A 23,466-nucleotide genomic window follows, 5' to 3' on the forward strand; every position below is an offset into this window, starting at 1 on the left:
GTGCTACAGCATTATAATGGCAATACTTTCTTGTGAAGATTACACAAGCTGTGTGTGCTGAGTTTAACATCTGTATCCAGAGCGGCTGCGCCCTGTACTAGCTGAATTTACTAATTCTACAGGGTATCAGTAATGGTCTGGTGTCTGATGTCTTTGCATGACTTATCTCTTGTGATGAACTTGCTAACCCACCATTTTACGACTCCCTTAAACCATACTTTGGGTGAAAGAGACTCGAGGCCCAACAGAGCAATCAATGAGGCCTCCGGACACATGCTGGACACAAGAGGACAACAAACACTTCCTGATGAGCGTGAATGAACATGGCTGCACATCCCTGCAGGACCGCTAGCCTCATGAATCAATGCAGTCATTCCTAAGCCCTTATATAAATCAGCCGGGCCCAAGCAGGGGGCCCCTCTTTTTTTTTTTTTGGTCCCTGAAAAACATTTATTTACAATGACATTTTTACTCTGTATTGTGGAACAGACAGCGTGAAAGATTCACAGTATGTTTGACCTCAGTCTGGGCTACATAAGCGTCGTCCCTTATGTAACCTACTGCAGCGCGTCTGCTCTTTTTGGGGGCCGTGTATTTAAGTAGACAAATTTGGTTGCATCATGCAGGGAGAGGTTTTGGACCGTTTAACTTAAATGATGGAAACCTGGAATGTATTAAATGGGTTTCACACTTGTATGAAGAGATCTCTTAAGAGGAAAAGGATCTCAGTACATATAGATACAATCTAAATAGCCAGTTTTGTATTTGATATGCTAAGAGCAAGGACATGCCAGAGCCAGGACAGGCCAAAAGCAAATTTTAGACGTTCTGCTTCATCTCTCACGACAGTGACTACACGGTCTGCATTTTTACGCTGATTGTATTTTCAATGATCGCATACTCCAGTCATGTAAGATCAGCAGTAATCAAAGAAGGGAAATATGGAATGAGGGGTGTTTGGTCTCCAGGCCTTGAGACAGACGCTGGCTTGTGATGAAGGGGAGTGGGGGACTGTGGAGATGCTAGAACATGTTGGAATCACTAGAGGCCACACGATATAATGTTATCATTATACTTAAGGGTTACTTTAATTATTTATTCTTTTCACTCCATTCTCATGTCTTTGGTGATGGAAACCCAGAACTGTACGGTAGACAAAGCAACATACACAACCTACTATATTTACCCAATCGGCACATTATGCCCCAGTAGTGTGTTTTTAGTCTTTGTTTCTGTCTCTTGTGGTGTGTTGTGTTTATTCTGTGGTGTCTACTCGTGTTCCCAATGCTTTCCTGTAAACCTTTGATTTCTTATTGACCGATGATCCACCTGTGAGCTCTCCCTGTTCTTTGTTCCCGTCCTAATGAGTTTAAAAGCCAGTTGTTTTGTTTTTGTTTGTTTGCCATCTGTCATTGTTATTTTGCATTGTGTTCTTTGTAGTTCTCCCTGGGTCTATGATGTGTTTTCCATGTTTGCTTTCTGTTTATGTTATTTTCAGTCAAGTGTTTAGTGCGCTGTTTCTGTTTAGTTTATTTTACTCATTTGTTTTCCCGTTTGTATTTTGTCTTTGTTTTATAATAAATTCCACCTTTGCTCTTGTAGCGTGTCTCATCACTTCTGTGAACACATTCTGACACTAATGCTCTCATCCAGAGCAACTTCCAAGTTTTCCATCATACTTCAACATAGTATTAAGAGTCTAGCCCAGGGACTCTTTCTTTCGTGTACAGGCTAGAGTGGTAGCCACTATGCTACGCCATTATTCATACCAATGCTTTCACTTTGACTACACCAGGCTTCTCAGTAAGAACTTCTGGTAACCTGATAGCTAATGGGTGGGCACAAAATCAAATGCCAAGTGTCCTTTTGTCTGTTCTTAAAGGAACACTAAGTAGTATGTGTACCATAAAACTGCAGCTTCAAAATCACTGTGATGCTTCACAGACCTGTAACAGGGAGAACAGAGCCTCTGTTTTAGCTACTCTGAATTCTGCACGGACAATATGTAATATCTGAAGGATGGTAGGAGAAATTAACTGCTCCCTACTTTGATTTCAGGCCGGTGCTGTAAAAGTGAAATACACTCTGCAACTGTAGGGGGAGCCCAGGAGGAAAGTACACCCTAAAATGGCAGGAAGATACACTATAAGTACACTTTAAAACACAGGCTGTGTTACAATCTTACCTAATGTCCTCTTATGAGAGGTGTGAGAAATATCAAACGGTTTCAGGCTCAGATCTCAGGATTGACCAAGATAATCTCAAAGCAGTGCCATGTTGCTTCTGAAATGGGTGATGATATATTTCCTTTGTAAAACACAGTAATCAGTAAACAACTGATGGATAAAAGTTGTAATTATCTCCTAAATATATATTGTCTACGTTTTACCTAATTTTTTACCTAACGGTTATTTTGTTCCTGAATGACCTCTTTTCTAGGGTTGGCTGTAAGCTGTGGGGATCTTTCTCAGGGTCTTGTTGGAAGTACTTGAGTTCAGGCTGTTCTTATGTTTGTGATGAGTTCCAGCTCACAGTGAGCAGAGACTCCGTTAATCAGCAGCATCCCCCAGCCTAATTCCTCCCATAGTCCAGCTGCCAGCTCCCTTCAGCGCCCCTTTTAGCAGCTCGGACAGTTTGCTCGTTTCCCTCCGAGCGCTCTGGGATAAGCTCCACAGGAACAGGAGCTGATCCTGAATCAGTTGCTAAGTGTTTACAGGAAGTAGCGCAGCACTTTACTCATGTCTGTTGCCCATCTTTAGCATTAGTCATCGTTAGTCATCGCATTTCCAGGCAGCGTTTTGTCAGTGACACAGCCACAATGTCACAGGACCATAAAACGTCATATGGCCAGTTCTATCGAATCAGGAAGAGGAAAGACCCAAGGGGACATAACAGCCACTATAAAGTTCCACAGATGCTTTTGGTTCATCCATCAGCTTGTCAGAGGCAGTCTAGAGGGCCAGCTTTCACATGCTGCAAGAGCACTGGCTCTCAAAGATCGACTGCTCAGCGTACGTTTGCCAGGGTCTGGAGTCTGGTTTAACAGGACGGTCGCACGACATGTGAAGTCACTGGCACAAGAAGCACAGTTTGAGGCAACCACATTCTGCCAAAACCTGGAGAATTTATTGCCTTACAGGTTGCATGGATTCCTCTCAGCCCACACAAATCATTATTACCTCAAAGAGGCTCATTTGGCCAGCAGTCTCCTAATTAGTCAACACCTCCAATCAGGAAATCCGGAAGCAGGTTTGGGGAGTGATCCAGGCCCTGAGGGCTTCCAGCAACTCAGACATGTTCCACACACACTTCCATACTTGCCTAGATTTCACTTAGAAGAACACACCGAATTTAGAAGAACACCCTGGTCATTTTACCACTGACTGTAACGCCACTAAAGTCATTGATATCATTTGCTGTCACTCAATTGCCATCTCTGCAACACCGCCAGGCAAGTTTCCACACTTACAAGACCAGGCTCTTATCTCTTTCAATAGGGAGGTCCTATCTACCCAAAATAAAAAGCCACAAGATGGGCTATACCAGTGGGCAGATTTACCCATTTTACTGGAGATGGTATTTTCTTTGTAAACAGGTGCCCTCTCCTCATTATAGCATTCACATTCATTTTTAACCAGGGACCTGAATCCTCTTTTATAATGTTGCTGGAACTGTTTTCATGCCGAAAATGACAAGACAAATCACTGAAATTCATTAGCATTTTTAAAAATAATTTAAAAATACAACAAAGAACAGCCATCGTTCTCTGGTTTATTTGTTTCTTTTTTTTCAAAATCTTGTTTTCATGGTTTCAAAGCTGGGAAGGAATATGCATGACCCACACATAAGCCAATCAGTGACTCAAGCCATCATTAGAAAACTATGCTCCAGTCCAATCAGCCGCCATCAGAAGAACAGACTCAAGCAGAGATACAATCAGGGATAGATTACACAACCTGGGGAAATTTATTTTAATAGTATAGAGATAGTACTGAGCACGTGTGGCTCCATGTCCTTGGATTTGTTTGGGATTGCTCTAAACAGCTCCCTGAGGCTGTTGCCTCGCCAGGCTTGGTCCGATGTATAATACTTGTTTTTACAAGGAAAGAGTTTATGGGCAAAAGCACAGGCATTCACTTCACAGCATAAGAAACTCTACTCTGATGGACTGATTCGAGTAGAAGCTAATTTTACTGACGGTTGCCAAACTCCTGATTCTGTAAATAGCAATGGATCATAAAATTCAGTGTAATAATAGATTAAACTATTATTAATACAGCATGTAATGTTGCTGTCACACAGCTGCAGTGTTCAGGGTCAATCCCCACCTTGCGACTGTGGGGAGTTAGGTGTGTTCTCCCCCTGACTGTGTGGGTTTTCCGCCTCAGTCCAAAAACAGATGTTGGTACATGTAATGGCTGTGGAAAAGTATCTCTGTGTGTGTGAGAGGGAGAGAGTGACAAAAGGATCACAGACAGATGCCCTGTGATGGCCTTGCACCCAATGTTTCTGGGTAGGCTCTAAATCCACTGTGGTTACAGAAAATAAATGAATGCTGCCTTTGTTGACATTTTGACCTCTGAGCTCCTCAGCATGTCTGTGTCTGATGCGTGAAAAACAGCAGAGTCCTTGTGCGATGTGAGTGCTGGCCTTACTGCGCATTCTTTGTCCCAGAGGGGCAACTTTAATATCAGACCAGAGGGCCGATCTCAGAGCCAACCTAGAGATCTGGCAAACAGCGCTAGCATTGGAGGGTAAAATACAAAATTTTCTGGAAGCACATAAAATAAGAGCTTTACAGAGATCAACAAATATCCCAGGTACCTCTGTAGTCAGAGCCAGTGGTGGATTGTGTGGTTTGCTGGTCAGAGGTCTGCTCTTTGCCCGCTGCACATTCCTAAGGGAAAACTGAGAGAGGGACCATTATGCAAATAGCCCGAGCTCTGCCAAGGAAGGAAGACCAGAGCCACCATGTGCCAAATACTTCAAGATGCCTCGGCCTGATCCTGCACAGCTTAACACAACAACAACAAAGAGGAGGAGGTAAAAGAACCAGTCTACACATGCACACACACACAGCGCAGTCTCAGGATACTCCAAAACATACACTAATGTAATAATACACCCTGCACGGACATGTATACACATATGAATATTGTTCTGCACAAAGACTGTATATATGATTTCAGTCAAAACCTTTTTTAATGGAAAATAACAAACGAAGACTAACTACTATAAATGTAACTTCAGCATTTGGTGTATACACATTTTGCTTTTATTACAGCTTCCATTCTTTCAAAGGATCTTCATTTTCGGCCTCTCACAGTCCAAAGTAACCACAAACACACTCACTGATATTGAGGCCTGGGTTCCGAAGGAGGCCAATCTACTGTGTAGTCTTCGCATTGTGGAAAAATTGGACGGAAACAATGGACGTGGATATTTTCAGACAGGACGGTATAGAGTTCTAAGGATCTACCAGGTCTTACAAATGTTACAAATTCTATTTTCCTGTTATCTTTCAATTAAGGTGACCAGGCGTCCTCTTTTACCCGGACATGTCCTCTTTTTTAGACTTAAAAAAAGTGTCCGGGCGGAATTTCACAAACGTACGGGATTTTGTTTTTCTAGAGCTTACATAGAACTTCGAGAAGTTTCGTTCAAACTAGTCCCGCCCTCCCCTACTCCGATTGGTTCGCTTGAGTGAGAAGGGGGCGTGGTGAAGTAGCCTAAAATCTTCTGATTGGACGGTCTGACTGTAGAGCTACCGTTATTGGTCGATAACCTTCTCTGTAAACATTTAATTGGTCAGTCTGCACGTCAGTAGTCTTTGTTTACGTCAGGCAAAGCTCATGTACCTACCCTCATCTCGAGCAGCTATGCCGAAACGTAAATGTAAGTGCTCGGATGAATTAAAAAAGAAATTCCCATGTTTTGTGTAGAAAATAAAGGTGTAAAGGACATAAAAGCACACATTGGTTCAGCTAAGCATAACCCCCCCTCTTTTTCTGCATCTCAGATCTGGTCACCCTATTTAAAGAGGTTTTTTTAGAGACTAAAGCCTAAGACTAGTTTGGGAAAAATTGTACTTTTCCTGTCCTTATGCATGTGTATTTTCATCTATCCAAACTCCACAGAAAGAACTGCAGAAATCCAGAAATCTAACAGCTGAATACCTGTGGATAAATCACACAGCATGTCTATGAAAAATGTAAAAGAAATTATGCTTCAGGTTCATTTTTAAATAATGATTAAAAAAAAAAAAAAAACACACACACACACACACATTATGAAACCAGAGTGGTGGAAAACATTCCTGAGAATATTACTGAACTCATTAAACTATCCAGCAGGAGAGGCCCTGGTCCAAGCAAATCTCATTTGTAATGGGGAGTCACTGTTGATTCCAACAAGAAGATGAATGAGTGGAGGATTTACTGTCAATGACTTAAATGGCTGTGTGAACGTGTCTGTGTGGGTCTGGGGCGTGGAGCGTTTGCCCTAGACAGGAAAGCCCCACCATTATTAGATAAGTGAGAGACTGGTGAAAATAGAGCAGACCGTTTCAGATGCACAACTGCCCTCCTGAGTCCACACTGGGTATTACACCTGCTTTAATCCCACACACTGAAGGACTTCTTGGCATTTGGTATTCAATAAGATATTGTGAGGACCTAGAGTCAAACTTTGCATTCACCCACAACAACACATCTGGCATCAGTCAGCCCTTTTGCTGCATATTGATTAACTCTTGGACTGAAGCAGAACACCTGAAAGAAAGAAGATGAATGACAATCTGGAAAAAGACGACCCTTACAGTCTGCTCTCAATTGATGTGGACCAGACATGGAATTTCACTGGAAAATCTGACAGAACTTTCTGTACGTTAAAGCACTCCCATATCTCTGTAATGTGGCGTCCTGATGGACCTGCTTATCTCTGTTCTCCCAACAGAGTAACACATTTCCATGCAGAGCAACAAGCAAATCATACAAATGCGCACTACCACACTATACTCCCTGGTGCATGTTAGTTAATGAACAGGGCTATTATCAATATTTTAGCATGACGTCAACCACCTGGAATTTGGTGTATGTTTGTACAGTAATGCCCCCCACCTCACACCTTGATTTCTGCCCTGACTCTCGAGCATAGGCATGATTACTCATAACTGGAGTAGTAATGGTTCACTAAACTCAGACCGTATGGACCTTTTTTTAGCATACTTAAAAAAAAAAAAAAAAAAAAAAGAAGTAAATAAAGGGGGCCTCACTTTTGCAGATTAATATTATAGGTATTTAGAAAACTGTAACGTAGAACATAAAAGTCAGCTCTTAATATCACCATAGAAACACACCATTAACTGACAGTGATAAAGCTGTCCCATGTCTTTTTTATTTAGTCACACACACAAAAAAAGGAACTGACGTCAACAGAACAGTGCTGAAAACCAGAGACATTCACACTGCAGGTGAGAGCAGCACAGCCTCCCATTTCTCCCAGGAAAAAAAAATTAACCAAAGCCCAAGCCTTCAGCTCGTATATTACAGTATATACATGTATATCAAATTCTAAACCATTGTCAAACAAAAAAAACATTAGGCCATTTCTAAGTCATAATCCCACACTCAAATGCCTTGTACTTAAAAGGAAGTTTAAAATAATAATAATAATTTAAAAATAAAAACAGGACATGGGCAGAACTACTCAAAGCGGTGATAAATTTTACTCGTGTGTATTTGTAATCCTCTGTGAATGGCTTGTAGTCACAAAATAACATTCCTAGTACGCACGCGATGTGAGCGTGACAGTGCTGCAGACTGCTTTTAGCCACTGTGTTATTAAAATAAGGTGATCATGATAAGCCTTGGCCATCACACAGCAAGAACCATATGCAGTGATTTCATTCTCAGTCCAACCACACCCCGCCGGCTCTTTAGCTGGACTAAGCACAAAATCCACAGACTGAGCACGCCACTTGTCTGTCCAGGTTCAAAGTGCACCATCCTGATAGTGAGATCATACGAGGAGCTTCCTGTAGCATTAAAGGGTGGAGATGACTGCAGGGCTGTAACAGACCCTGATTATTCCGAGTTCAACTCTATGCTCTTTTGGGATACAAGTTTATAATACTCTGAATTACATGATTCTCTATGGAGTATTCTGCGCCAAAGCTAACAGCAAGTGAGTTTGCCTTGCGGTAATGTTACGTAGCACGTACAGCATATGTTAAGACACATCTGACAATAGTGTAGGTTTTGCAAACGAGTGCCCACGAGAACACGTAACACACAACACACTCCACCCCTGTGAGAAGCTGCATATGAGTGTACCAAACGGAAGAAAGCTTTCTTCTGTCATATTCCAACAGCCATTCACTGGCTAACAGCACTGATCTAATAGAACAGTCTTTGGAGGCAATAGTCTCAGACATTGCAACAGTACCAGCGCTCAAGTGCACACATTTCAACAAAGAGGTATAAGCTTAAATCTCTGGCTGGCTTTGATGGGTCCACTCAATTAGAAAGTAAAAAATTCAAAATATATACACATTATACAAATCAGCACTGATATTAACAAATTGTGAAAACAGGAGGATACAGACTAACAAAAACCCCACTGTTTAATGCAGGGCTATATTATGACTGTGATATGACATCAGAAATTAAACACACATTCAACCACTTGTTACAAATTGACAGATGCGAAACATACAAACTAAAGCTGCTTAGATACATTTATCAGGCTTTAAGCTTCTGATTTCACTTAGCACCTGATTCACAAACACCAGCGTACCATCTACAGAGATTTTGGTCAGTGGAAAATGTAAATAGGTTTAAATAATAAGGTCATAAATAACAAAAATAAAGCTCAGAACAAAATTGAACCCCTTTACATCACAGTATGACATCCCTTGTTCTGATGCATTTATGTCCAGATGCTGTAGAAACTGGTTAATTAAAATGCATAGATGTTGCCTAGAGACTTGAAAGAACAAAAAATACCAAAGCTCAATCCAAATCACTTTAGAGCAGACTTCCTCTTAGTATCTCGCACAAGGTGCTTCTGCACAGTCCACTGGACAGGTTTCTGCTAGTGATCAACACACAGAGCTGTGCATTTACTCGAAAACGAAATTAAACCGAAAATGCAGAAATGATAATGTTAAATGTTTTTCCACACACAATATCCCTTCTATATGAATACCAAATGAAAAAGAAGCATAAAGAAATGAAAAAAGTTTTACCTATATACACACAACCTGCGAACATGAAGAGCAATATATACACAAAACCTTCCCTGATCAGTTAAGGCCAAAGTGCAGTGAGTGTGTAGTAAATCCACTAATCATAGGTTGCTGCACTCCATTTAAATGTTTCCAGGTTTGCTAACGCCATAAATATTAGCTTACACAGGCCCTCACATTATAAAGAATGTTCTAACTCAAACATAAAAAAAGCAAATGTTCTACAAAGAATAAAATTCAACATAGCACTCTGTTCATTCATTTTTTTAACCAATACGGAGAAAAATTATTTACATATACACATAGCTCCAGCATCCACTGGAATTAGCCAAAGGCATCTCAGAATAATTTATATTGTCCTCTTTAAAAGTCCTGCTTAAAAGAGAGCATCTGGATGTCCAGGTGGGCTAAGAGGTCTGTTATTGGAGGCAAAATGTGCATTGGCTCATGTACAGCAGCTCACTCGGTCAAAAAAGAAAAAACAGAGAAAGAGAGACAGAGAAAACGAAAATGAAAGAGGAAACAAAACAGGAAAAAGAAAGACTTCCCCAGTGTATCCAAAGGAAAGAGCCAACATGCGGTCAGAGCATGCCGAAGCCCTCACTGCCCTCACTGATGGCCAGCTTCAGCAGTTTATGCAGCTCCTCATAGGAGTCATAGGTCGGGAGGCACATCTGGTTAAAACTAAAAAACAAAGAACAAATTATTTGACTTAAGAATTGATTATCAATAGATCTACTGGAGAGATTCTTAATCATGGTCCTGAACTGCATAATTAAATGTTTATCGGGATGTATAAAGATCCATAGCAGTCAAAGTGTAATACATTGTTGGCATTGATAACAAGTCTTAAGATTAAAAACTGTTGAATCTGTTTAAAACATGAAGTACACGAATTGATCCAAACAAAAATGTATACACTTACTTAAAGTGGTATTTGTTGTCAGCATTTCTTATAACAGCTAGAGTATGTTTGAACTCTGAATCTGAAAGTGACCATATTTAGAGGTTCACATGGTGGCTATTCTTCTATTTAACAGATTACTCATGGTGCACATCAACTCAGATTGAATTAACTTTTTTTGGATGTATTTATCTAGTTTAGGTGTTTACATAAATGTCTTTTATTCTAGTGGGTGTACTCAAAGTTTAAAAGTTCTAGCTTTATTAAGAGCCACATACTAATAATCACAGAGGTTGAGTCATAGACATTCATTTAGCCTAGTCTAGACTCAGGCTTAGTCTGTGTCCGGGTCAATCAGCCCAGAGTTTAGGTGCTTCATTTGTTCATTAGTTGGATTAGCAGTGGTTAAACAGGAAAACCCCAAAATATGTAAGACAGGGGTACTCCAGGATACAAACTGAGAACTTCTGTTCCAAATCAATTAAAACCCAGCTGCTAGGTTAAACATGAAGACGATGAGGCATGATATTTCATAACGCTGGTTCTCTGTGAAAGAAAGAGTAGGTGTATTTGCATGTGTGTATGTGTGTGTGTGTGTGTGTGTGCGTGTGTGTGTGTATACACTCACCAGGTGTGTGCAGTTGGCAGAGTACTGTGTGTGGGGGCTGCTATGATTTGGAAGGATGGGCAGAGTGTGTTAAAACCCCCAGGGGGGAGCTGAGATGAGCCTGTGGTGAACTGCAGAAGACGTGCCAGCTCTTCCTGAGTGAAGGAGGACACCACGGCCCAGAACCACTTCATTACCTACTCGAATACACATGCATACACAATGTATCAGGCTCAGATCAATACACATGGACAAGGTTTACATTTTCCAAAGCACTCAGGCCCAGTGCTGCTTGGCTCATGGCCTTCACTGCTCATTATGAAGCTTCTTGTGAGTAAATTACAAGGACAAACAAAACAACAAGATATATACCTCCTTAAATGCAAAGGTTTGATGTAGTATTTAAAAAAATGTGTAGTCAACATTTTTATGAGTGAATAGAATAAAATATTTAAAATGGGTGTGTGATTGCGTATTTATGAACGAATTTATTTCTTGTAATTATGTTCTCTTCAGGGCAAATATTAATAAGACTATGCTTTAAAACCAGGAGCAGCATTGTTTTGTTTAATTGTTATTAATTAAAACCCCCAAAATTATATAAAAAGAATGTTTAACATCCCACCTTTTCTCTGAAATGCCATGAGCCCCCAACAATTACAGCGTGGGCTTTAAAATCCTGCACGTTAATATCCCCAGTTCCACACATCAGCAGCTGTACACAGGGGAAACATGTACATATCTTTTTAACAGAACCACATACTTAATATATAGAAAAAAAAGATGTATTTTGTATGTTATATTTAACAGACACACATAACTTAACTGAGGGGTGTCAATCCGAGTTCTCAATGCATGTGCACACAAATAAGTAAACAATTATCATTCCAAGCTGGCAGGAATAGAAAATATTGCCAGGATTACCTCCAACTCATTTTCGTCAAATATGGCCAAAAGGTTCTCAGGAACAAGTTCATTCAAACCTGTGGATCGCAAAACATTGGTTATCTCAGCACATGATTACTTAGCGAAGCTCTAATGGAATGAGGCAGTGTTTGGAGGGGCTCATACCTTTAAGGAAATGTTCTACTTCATCCCTCACCTGACTGGCCAGTCGATACTGAGCCAGCAGATTTAGGTAATGTATTTTATTCTCATTAGACACATTAATTTGAGCACCACCAGATATGAGTTCCACCACCTGTAATGAAATCAAACATTCTTTACATTACACTACAATTACATGGCACTTCATAATACTGTTTCCATGCAAACGTGTTCTCCCTCCCAGGCAGCTTGTGTTGATAAAAGAATTCTGCAGCATTCACCATTTTAAATATCAAAATCAATAATCAGGATCTGAATGCAAATATTTTGGTTTCAATCAATCATCTCAATGCTTATGTTATTCTTAAAGTCTTTAAAAAGGCAGAATAATTTGCATAAAGCTGTATTACCTTTTCCAGCTGTCCTGATTTGCTGTACTTCTCTTCAGCAAAAACAAGGTCCATTTCACTCACGTCATTGTTTAGAATGAAGCAGACCTTTGTTTTGTAGAACTCTGGATCATCCGTCTCGAAGTACTGCCACAGCGAGAGGGAATTAAAACCAGTCAGATGCATAAAATAAAATAAACATGCTTTCCTTCTGTCAAAAATAATAAATGTTGTTTTATTCAGTGCTAAATGCGGTTAGGTATTTTATAAGAGCCACATAAACACAACAACACTGTGGTTGTAGTCAAAAATAGAAAAAGAAAGGAGTGAATTAGAAGAATTGCCTGGTGAAAAATGTAGGAGGCCCTTCAATCTGACAATCAGAGAGGTGCTGACATTATTGCTTAAGCAGCATACAGACTTCTACTTTTATTTATCAAAACATCATTCGTAAAATACATTAAGATACCGGCATGTTTAGATTGATACTTATTGCACAAGGGACATAAACTGGTAAAACATAGCACAGGAGGGAAAGGGTTATTAGATTAAGAATTTATTATATTCTGGAGGAGCAGGGCATTTATTTTACAGTACTGGGAATAAACTAAATAAAATTTGGAATCATAATCCAAATTAAGGAAATTTGCAGTGCATGTACATTAAAAAAAGAACATTTCAATTTAAAATGTAGAGCATGCTATAAGACAAATTTGTGCTAGGTGGGCATGTTAGTTCATCACCTTGTAATTCATACGCAGGCCGATGATCTGGGCCAAGAAAGAACGAGTGAACCTGGCTCGGACCAGCTGCTTGTAGGCTCCTCCCAAAGCTGATTCGTACAGGCACTTTCCCACCACCCGACCTGCAAACTCATACACCTTCAGCCTCAGGTGAGCAGGACGCTCAGAATTAGGATGGACCTGCCAGCCCCACACACACACACACACAAAAAACAAAAGTGGTTAACATAACACCATGCCATACTTGTATAAGAAAACTGTAACAAATGTGATGTATCTAACTATGTAAAAATTTAAATTCCTTAAATGAATAAATCTTAAAAGTATGTTTTAAAGCTGATTCCCCATTACACTCATTCTGATGTATTTATCTGTTAGACATTCATCTTTTGAAACAAGCCACAGCAAGACTTCATAAATCTATTGCAGCAAAGGCTGCAATAATTCATATATGGACTGGTGCTATCACACTTGCCAAGACTTCACAAGGTCTATTACCCTTTAAAACAATCTTCAGTGATATTGTGCAAGTTTGTGAATTTATTCTTTTTTCTGGCCTTTGGATCTACATATAAAAAGGTTTCGCTCTTTCTCTTTTCAACACCACAGAGATTGAATGTACTTGATTGAAAGTCAACGTAAAGTTGCAAATGGTAACACAAAATTGGACTGCATAAAAACTGTTCTAAAAACCTGGATAGAAAAACGAAAAGCTTGAATGCATACCAGACCCTGGTTATTGTCACTGAAGCGCGTGAAGAGCTGGTTACTGGTGTCAAACAGAGCTTTACACACAAGCTCAAACCACTCCCTTCTCGGACCTCCCCAGTCTAAAGCTATGACACATACACAAAACAATCTGAATTTCCAACAAACCCCCACAAACAAACAAAATGGCTACTGTGCCAATTAAGTCTTATAAAAGTTTAATAAAACATTAATAAACAAACCTTCTTCATCTTGAAACACCACCTCAAAGTTCTTACTCCAGTCAGATACAGAAAAGTTTCTGGTGGCCTTAAGCGACTGAAGGAGGAGAAATATATTGCTTGTTAGTGAATGAAATACGACTCAAAAAAAAATACATTTAAAAAGGAACACTAACAACTAAAAAGGCTACTCACTGAGTCCAGGATGGAATGGCGGCTGACTTTTAGACAGGTCTTAGTCCGAGGTTTTTTGGAATGAATGTGCCTGAGCTCCCGTTGAAAAAAGCTCACTTTGTCTTGAAACGTTTCTGAGCCTCCTAATATTCAAACAACCAAAAGAAAATAAATCCATCAGTCAAATCATCAACGCACCTTAGCACTATCAGCATATATTTAACAGTTTGTCTCACCAATGTTCTTGTGAAGGAAGCGAATAAACGTAGCTGCCATGATGTTCCTATCCTTGCAGCTCAGCTCCACAGGAGGCTGAATGCCATCATCCACAACTAATGTCAAATATTTATGGACTGGATCTGGCCCATGGTATGTGAACTAACAGAGAAGCCGAATTGGGAAAAATTAACAACTTAACTTTTGATTTAAAAATAATAAAAAAATCTTAAGCTTGAGTATGGCACAGCTAACCTTAGTTCCTGGGCACACACGAAATGTGAAAAGGCGCCATGGAATAATCTTCAAATAAAACTCCTTCACTGAGAGTTGCTGAAATAAAACATAATTCAGATAAAATACGAGAATAAAAGCCAGAAAATAAAATTAATTTTGGTACTGGGAACCCCAATATAACTCACTTACCTTTGGTGATATGTAGCAATAGACCTTTTTTGGTTTCTTGACTTTCTCTGGCTGGCCCTCTACTGGAGAGTCATGCTCATCTTCATCATCGCCCATGGAGGGCCGTCTTTGTGGGGCCAGCAAAGAGGATGCTTGGAACTGCCAGGGCGAGCTGCTGTAGTTTCCAGTACCATAGAGGTAGGCCTCAAAATAGATACTAATCCCTGGAGTGGACACATTCTTCTCCACACAGCTCTTTTCATTCTCTGTGGCAATAAAAAAAAAACACAATAGGAGTAACATGAGTAAGGCACATAAAAAAAAAATCTGTATGCTTATTTGTTAAGATAAAAATGTAGTAATTTAGATACTCTTGAGAAATGTACAGAAATAATTAACCAATGATTTTGGCAATAGCGTGCTTATCAAAATGCATCAATGAATAAATGCCTGCGTGCATAAATGCAGATTGTTATATTTTAAGATTTGCTATTATCACAATTGCACAAACATTTTGTAGATAAGTTTTGAGTAGTAAATAAAAGGTGTAGACATCGTTAAACTTGATTCCTATTATCAACTCTGTAAATACAACCCGACTATATATATGTATAATTTACACTGAACCATAATAGAAGTGTAACCAGTGGAATTAAAGGAAACGTCTCAGATTCCAAGGGAATGTTCTCTTATTTATTTACATTCAGAAGCTCCAAATCTTTTAAGGTGGAACAATAAGTTTGAAGGAAAAAACAACTGTTTGGTACTATGTAGCTTTTGTTTAATATATGTGTAAATAGTTTTTCACTGCATTACCACAGAAACACATCTGTTATTCAAGTTCACTGAAACTCAACACTTGCACACACCTTCAGGAAACCATACATGTAATTACACAATGCATCTAACTACACTCACTGGAACTCACTCACTCCAGCATCATCAAAAGTAAGGTAATTGACAAACCAGCTAAATCCACAGGTATTGAATCTCAAATTCTATTTCCAGACAAAAAGAGTACTGGAAAAATACAAAAGGCACTCACCACTTAGTACAATGATGTCAAACTCTCCATTGCTAAGAGGCTGCTCCCTGTAACTGATCCGTGCCCGAAAGCAGCCCTTCTTCTTTAGAGTAAGTCTCAGCAGAACCTGGCACTGATGCTTATTACAAGACACAGTGATATTGTAAAATTCTTCAGAGCTGTCCTCTTCCACAGTGCCCAACTAAGAGACAGCAAAAAAACAAAACATAAGAGTAAAGTACAGCAATCATTTTCTTTTGTTTGTGTATTAAAAAGTATAGCAATAGATTGTTTAATCTTAGTTTTGTTGGAAGCTCTTACGGAGTGAATATGTACGCTGTAGTTGACCTCATCTACAAGGGAGACAGAGTTACTTGTAGGGTTTCCATATTCATCCCGAGGCTCAATCTGCAGTGTGTGCTGTTGACCATATGTCAGCACTAGAGTGGAAAAGTGGTATGCAATCTTTGTTTTAGATGGCACTACTGTCCCTGTAACAAACAAGCACACAAACACACAGTGGTTGACTCCAGTCAAAATATTCAGTAATCAATATTCAAATCTCCCCAAGAGAAAGAAACAAACTTGTAGCCAAAATAACACCCAGGTTGGTCTCCAAGAGCTTTCCAACATGTGTCATTCACTGAATGCAAACAGTTCAATCAAAACTGGGTAAACATGACAGACAACAAAAATGTTTACAAACAGAATTTAGATTTTCCAAATAAAGATAAGTCAGAAACATGTTTTAGCACTTTAATACAGAAGTTCTGTAAACACAGCTGACTGACAAGTTCCATATAAACTTTGCAGAAAGAACACAAACACCTGTCTCCAGGAGGAAAAACAGATGCTGCGAGCTGTACAACAGCATGATTCCATGTGAAGGACAGTAAACAAAGAAAAAAAGACACTTGTTACTACATGACAAAAGGGGAATATTATGTGCTCAAAATGTATTACATAAAATAGCCTTACCTGGCTGGAATACTTTATAATATGGGCTGTAGGCCACATTGAGACCCCCCAGTTTAACAGCCACCTCATATCGCCCAGCCTTACGCACAGTGAAGGTCACTTTCACTACATTGGACTCGGGTTCCTGAAGGACCTCCTGGGTCACAGGAATATCCAGAGCCAATTCTATGTGTGTTATATTCACCCTCAAACCCACGGGCCTATGGGCAGGAAATGGCTGGCCATTTTTATAGAAAAGCTAGGCAGAAAGACACAAAAGACTGGGTTAATTTACCTTATCAAACAGTTATGTAAAAATCTACACTGTGATTGGCTGAGGCATGTTCAAATCTGTTGTCAAATATTTGATTCACTTAAACTGATCAGCCACAAGACTAAATTACCCTATCCCTGGTTTACCAGTTGTCCCTCCTTAGACCACTCAGAAGCACTCCACAAGAGCTACCTTTTGGAGATGGAATGTTTTTCTGACCAAAACATTATCAAAAATTGCAAATGTTTCTCCAATCCTTACCCTTTTTTTTCTTTCATGCTTCCATCACAACAACCCCAAGAACTGTTCACTTTATGCCTGATAAAATTCAACGCCCTGACATGTTCAAGTCTTTCAGTTTTATATTAATGAAGTAGTCAATTCTAAACAGAAAACAGTTTAAGGACAAGCCTTTAATTTTTAAGTTGCTTAGCCACTGTATTCTACCATAAGAAGCCGAAGAGCAGGGAGGAAAAACCTGTTAATTATTTTTATTTGTTTTTACTTTTTATTAAACTTTCGGGTATTAATTCTGCTTTGTGAATAATCTTCTTCGTGTCAACACTAACAACAAAGCTTAATTGTGATAAACTCCTTCTCTGATTGGTTAATGTTTATTATAAATGTGTTTACATGACAAGATAATACACATCTGGTGAGTTACAAGGTATGAAGTGGTGAGAAAATACTATTAAGTAAGTGGTAAATTCTACTCACGACGAAAAATAAATAAATAAATACTTTGACATAACATTTGGAAAATAAGCAACACCCTGAATACCTGCACCCTGAAGCTCATAGTCTGGCCCACTTCCTGCGGCTCCTTCCAATCCCAGGAGACTTTGCAGGAGCGTGGGTCCAGGTAGTTCCCCCGCACATAGTCATAAATGCTACGATCACCGCGGCGTCCAGGGTCTTCATTCTGGAGAAAACTGACAACCCGTGCTGCGAGCTCACATAGGAACTTGATGGTGAAGACGAATGCAATGATGGAAACAGTTATTCCACCTAAAACATGAACAGAATGGGTCAAACGTAAGATTTACTAGTTTCCTTAGGCAGTCATTTTAAGTGCAACAGCAGCTGAACGCAAATGCACACGAGAAGATAGATAATATGCCTAGGAAACAAGCTATTCAGGTTCTTCAGGGTTCATTACAGTTCAAACATTAATTTAAATTACAAGTCTTGTCAAATATTCTGATGTTGATTTAATTAAATAAATGAATGTATTCCTAGATCAAATAAACAGTTAAGTATGCTAAAAAAACTGTTGTAATAATCACTCAACAGAATTAAATCTAATATATTTTGAACCTTTTGCAGACTTAGCAATATACACGTCAGTGAGTAAATGTTAATAAAACCACACAGTTGAAAAAGAGGTTGAAAAAAGCTCACCAATCACGTAAAACATGAGGTCCCTTATCAGAAAGCACAGTGCAACAGTACAGCCAAATATCACTGCTCCAGCTGTCAGAGAAAAACATTGCAATTCAACAACACAATATATAAAACAGTGCCCCCCACAAAATTGCAACAGATTTCAGATTCTGCCTCTGGCCTCATGTTGACCAGTAATCTTTAACTATCCTGCATTCCTTACTAACAGACAGTAAACCTCACCTCTGTTCAGCAGCTCTCAACATCTAATGTGGGTGGATGTGAGCAGCTAAGAATGACAGTGTTAGACATACAGACCAATGTGTACACAGTCTTGATACTATCTGGGGTGGGGTGATTTTACATAACTACCTTCTAACATGGTAATACACACATGCTCAAACACACATATGTAAAAACAATAGTTCAATAGTAATTTCAAATACAACATCTTATTATGATCCGACCTAAGACTTAATACTTCATTTGAAATTCCACTCACCAATGGACCACTTCTCATTGAGACGTCTCTCAGCAAGACTGTGCACCAGCTGAATCTCGTAGTCCTGGTCTCTGCTGCCCCTGGAGGCTTGAAGAACTTTCACGCCTGTGGACAGTTTAATGTAATCCTCGTAGTAATAGCCCCAGGCTGCCAGGGAGAGCTGAAGCTGGCTGTCAAACTGAGCTAAATCATCCAGATTAGTGCAACCCAGGGCTTTCAGTCTGTCAAAACAAAGGCAATGCAATATTTCCATCAACTTTTCAGTAAATGTTCATTGTTAATAATAATAATTATTATTATTATTATTATAATAATAATGTCACTTCAAACATTTGGTCACATGTTTGTTTTCAAATGCACATTTCCAAATATGTTACTTGTGCCACAAAGCACTGGATATAAATAAAAATGCCTTGAGTAATGACATTGATTAAGTGACATAACTTTAAAATATGTCTGACATAACTTTAAAATATGTCTGACATAACTTTAAATAAGCCACACAGACTTATAGCCGGCATGTTCAGGACACAACAATGCAGTGCACAAGATGAACAAGAAAGACTTTTAATGTGTGGGGGAAAAGTGCTGTGCCAAGCCCATTAAAACTGTAGTGTAGAGAGTAACTTAGAGTGGTTAAAGGGGTTTAACAAAACCATCAAAATAACAGAATAGGCTATACATAGAGAATAACAATATAGACAGTAAGTTTAGACTTATTAAAAACAAACAGGACTAATGTCTACATCATTATTCTACCTTTAAATGGATCCAATAACCAAAATATCATCTTCTTATGTCAGCTTTTATGTATACTGTGCTATTATTATTGGTTTATGATTAAAGTTTAAGATGTTTCCTGAAGTAAAGTCTTATTTTTATGTTCTAGCCTTAGGAATGTGCTATAGCCCATATTGCAGCATTGCAGAGGTTTTGTACGTATTACATTCTGAGTGTAACAGCCCTTAAAGAACACTGCTGCAATGACCCCCTCTTCACTGCAGCTTCCAGTGCTCAATGCCATTTAGTTTTGGTGTGTACAGTCCCTACTGCCCCCTGATGGAAAGAGGGGCAAACAACAATTGAATTCTGCCCATTCATGATCAAAGTGGTATAAATGAGTTTATATTCAAAGCTCCAAGTATCTCACCCTGGTGGAGTTCTGATGTATCTGATTTAAAATATTATATGTATCTGCTTACGTGTGGTAGTAGTGCTCAAGGCTTTGAGAACACAACCACTCCTGAAAGGCAAAGTCTCTGAGCAGATGGATGTGAGCTTCAGTGATGTCCCTCCAGCGCCGCTGCTCCTTCACCACCTCCTCCAGACGAGTCAGCACACTTAGACTCAGCTCTTCCAGAGACTGCACATCTACACATATACACAGAATACACTGTGGTTGAAGATATGACAAGGTAACATTGGCATTTCTACTCAAACAAAATTAAGCATATTCTAGAGACACCTGTATCTGTCCACTTTTGTGCCTAAGTTCAAGAGTATTCACTTGTTACATGAGATATGTGCCCTGCCAAAGTCTTCAAACAACAACTATTTGGGCCACTTGGCAAATGAATACAGAACAGGACTGTAATCAATACCATTTCTGGATTTTGGGAAGTGTCCAAAGAACAAGGATTACTCTAATCTGAACAATGAATTCACAGTCCAATTTCCTTTTTTATAAACTCAAAAATAAATAAAACTGCTTCAAAAACAAGAATAATTTAAAAAGTGAACTAAATAAATTTCCATAAAATGTACCTACCTTCAAATAAATACTTGTATTCAAACAAGTTATGCCCCTGTAGCCATTCTTCAATCTGACTTTCCTTGCTTTTCTTCCAGCGCACTTCCCAGAAGAAAACCCACAAGACTGAACAAAAGATGAAGGTCAGCAAGAAGCGGCGGTCCATCAGACCATCTTCAGTCTAAACTAAGACCTTAGTCTGTTTAAACAGTGGAATTCATTTTGCCAGGGTAGACACAGCCCTATCGTCCTCTGGGTGTTCTTCCCATGACATCGCCAATACTTCAGTATTTCTGCAAAGAGCAAAACATTGTGTTTTTGTAAATTGTGTAAAAACAATACTGTAACAGTGCAAAGCTGTACAATGAGGAGGTACAAAGAAAAGTCTTTGACAAAGTAATTCAATATTTAAAAGTGACACACGGGTGGTGGAAGCATGTTACCCAGATGCATTCAATATGCATGAACCAAGTTGATGAAAAGTATCATTACTTATAATGGCCTGGTGTCATCCAGTACATAATTAAAAGCACATACGCCTTAAAAACTAATGCATATTGAAATTGCTGTTTTGCCTCCGTCTCAGCAAATTAGGCATATGCATGCATTCTTGTATCCTTGGAGTGTAGATTCTTCAACCAAGGATATAAATAGTCACAAATATCCTACAATGTTATAAGACACACGGACAAATCTAAGAAACTGTTAATATTTATGATAGCTTATAATATATATAACCTTTTTTATATAAATACCTGTGTAATCAGAATTACAGCTGGTATATTCAAGACACAACAATGCAGTGCACAAGATGAACAGGAAAGACTTGTAAAGTATAGGAAAATATGCAGTGCTGAAGACTGAAGACATACTTAGAGAGGGTAAAAAGCTTTTTATTTTTAAAAAGTAATAATAACAAAATGATATAACAGTATACTGATTTATATGAATATAACCAGTCAGTTTAGACTCACTAAAAATAAAATGGTACTAAAACAGCTGACACCATTATTCTTCATTTAACTGGATCAAATAACCAATACAAAAACTACTTAGGTAAGCGTTTATGTATGCTGTCCTTAATTTAAAAACATCACAGATATCCTACAATGTTCTAAAACAAATGGAGAAATCAAAGGAACTGTTAATATTACTGCAAACACTGACCAAAACAGTTCTTAAACTATCAATATAATTTAATGAATTGAAAAATTGGTTTATGGTTAACATGGTTTAAAATTTGCCACCTTCCTGGTGATACGAACCCAGGAACCAGAAGATACTAGGACATTATAAGGGAAAAGGGAAATTATTTTGCCTCACAACATACTGAAAGCTCCTCTGTACCATAAACGGATATTTTAAAAATGCAAGCTTCAGGCCAGGTCCTCAGAGCAAAAGTGTTGCAAAGCAAAAGCTCACACTTCAAGCAGAATTTCACCTTTTGAGGTGTTAGACCCCTCCTATCACCACCACTGTGAACAAACAATACGTACTTAAGCTTTTCATATCAACCCACTCAGATTAATATTAAATTAATCTTAAACCACTTCTCATAGTGACAATTTGGAAATACGAGTGGAACTACACTTTAATTACTGTAGAATAAAACAACAGTATTCAGGTTTAAAGCCTACGTTTTATTCCTAAGCTTAATACAGTGTAATACCGTGTAATAAAGGTATTTCTAGTATTTATGTTCAGGCTCAGTTCCAAAAGAGGAACATAAAGAGTTTAGTGAACTGAGAAACCATGCGGTGATGAATGCAGTTAGCTACTAACCTCGTTATAGAGGTAAAACAGTAGCATACTAGCACGATAAACAGTTCGGGTACGACATTAAATGCCTCGGACAGTCCGTCCTGTCGTGTATGCGACAGAGCACACAGCAAAGAGTTGAACTCGTTTTACTCGCTTTAGCTGATTTCAGGCTCCAGTGAGATAACGTTAGCAGAACTAGCCTACGCCAAGACTGGCTCAAACGGACGGTTTAACCTTAAACCTCAAGAGAAGCTGAATGTTACCATGAGTGTTTATTCAGGTCCAATGAGCCGGACTGGTCCGCAGGCGCTGACCCGACTGTTTGCTTTAAGCCCGACACACATACACACACCAACATATACACAAGCATACACCAGCATACACCGACACACATCAACACACACAGACAGTCTGCTGCTGCAGGCTGGTGAGGTGTCGTTTGAAAGTGTCGACACTTCAAATTGGCTCTTTGCCTCGGCTCTTTACTATAAAATTTTGGGAACCGAGTCTCATGACGGCCCGCCCCCAATTTTATTCCTGAATATGTGTCAAATACTATTACAGTTATTTTTTGTTATATTAAACATATATACGTAATCTAAGATGAATTTTGAAAAAATATATATAGTTTAAAAACTTTTATAATATTTTATAAGATTTTGTCATGCCATGCTTTATAAACATAAATATTACCCAGCTGTACCTGGAGTGTGAAATTACTAATGTTAGTTCCTATTATAACATCTCTTGTCATTGATTAAACCCTTAAAAACTCATCTCAGTTAATAATTACATAACTAGAGGTTATATTCCCAATTCCCTAAAATTGACTCAAAGGAGGATTTTAATCCAAAAACACTTTTTTATAAACTTCTGAGGATGATTTTTCACCATTTGCTGGGTCTCCAGTTTGTTTGTTTGCTCAGATCTATGTGTTTACAATCTGTGTCTGTAAGAAGAAAAAAAAGGGAGGGGGGTCTTGGTCGGGTGTACTTTCTCACTCTCTGCTCATGGCAGAGAAAGGCATCTTGAGTTATTTTGACCACAGAAAGAACTCTAAATGAGAAGCAAAAACTGAGCTGAGGAGCTGAACTGTTCCTGCTCCATTGGTGGGTAATGTGACTTATTTTTGTTACTTCAGATTAAGGTGGAAA

At 38.9% G+C, this 23,466-nt stretch overlaps 1 protein-coding gene across 1 annotated transcript; it reads right to left on the reverse strand.

Annotated features, from left to right (window-relative positions):
- Positions 1–7,382: 7,382 nt before the first annotated feature.
- Positions 7,383–22,722, reverse strand: arel1 (apoptosis resistant E3 ubiquitin protein ligase 1). The gene is made up of 22 exons (XM_066667022.1): positions 22,576–22,722; positions 20,570–20,844; positions 20,004–20,172; positions 18,802–19,022; positions 18,318–18,389; positions 17,698–17,924; positions 16,664–16,901; positions 16,007–16,176; positions 15,707–15,887; positions 14,683–14,927; positions 14,512–14,589; positions 14,277–14,418; positions 14,062–14,183; positions 13,888–13,963; positions 13,664–13,773; positions 12,938–13,117; positions 12,216–12,341; positions 11,830–11,959; positions 11,683–11,741; positions 11,384–11,473; positions 10,780–10,955; positions 7,383–9,931 (listed from the first exon to the last, which is right to left on the reverse strand). Exons 2-22 carry the CDS (start codon positions 20,715–20,717, stop codon positions 9,829–9,831), a joined length of 3,063 nt encoding a protein of 1,020 aa, XP_066523119.1. The 5' UTR covers positions 20,718–20,844; positions 22,576–22,722; the 3' UTR covers positions 7,383–9,828.
- Positions 22,723–23,466: the final 744 nt, after the last annotated feature.

The sequence above is a fragment of the Hoplias malabaricus genome, chromosome 1 (genome assembly GCF_029633855.1).
Source record: "Hoplias malabaricus isolate fHopMal1 chromosome 1, fHopMal1.hap1, whole genome shotgun sequence".
Taxonomy (NCBI): domain Eukaryota; kingdom Metazoa; phylum Chordata; class Actinopteri; order Characiformes; family Erythrinidae; genus Hoplias; species Hoplias malabaricus.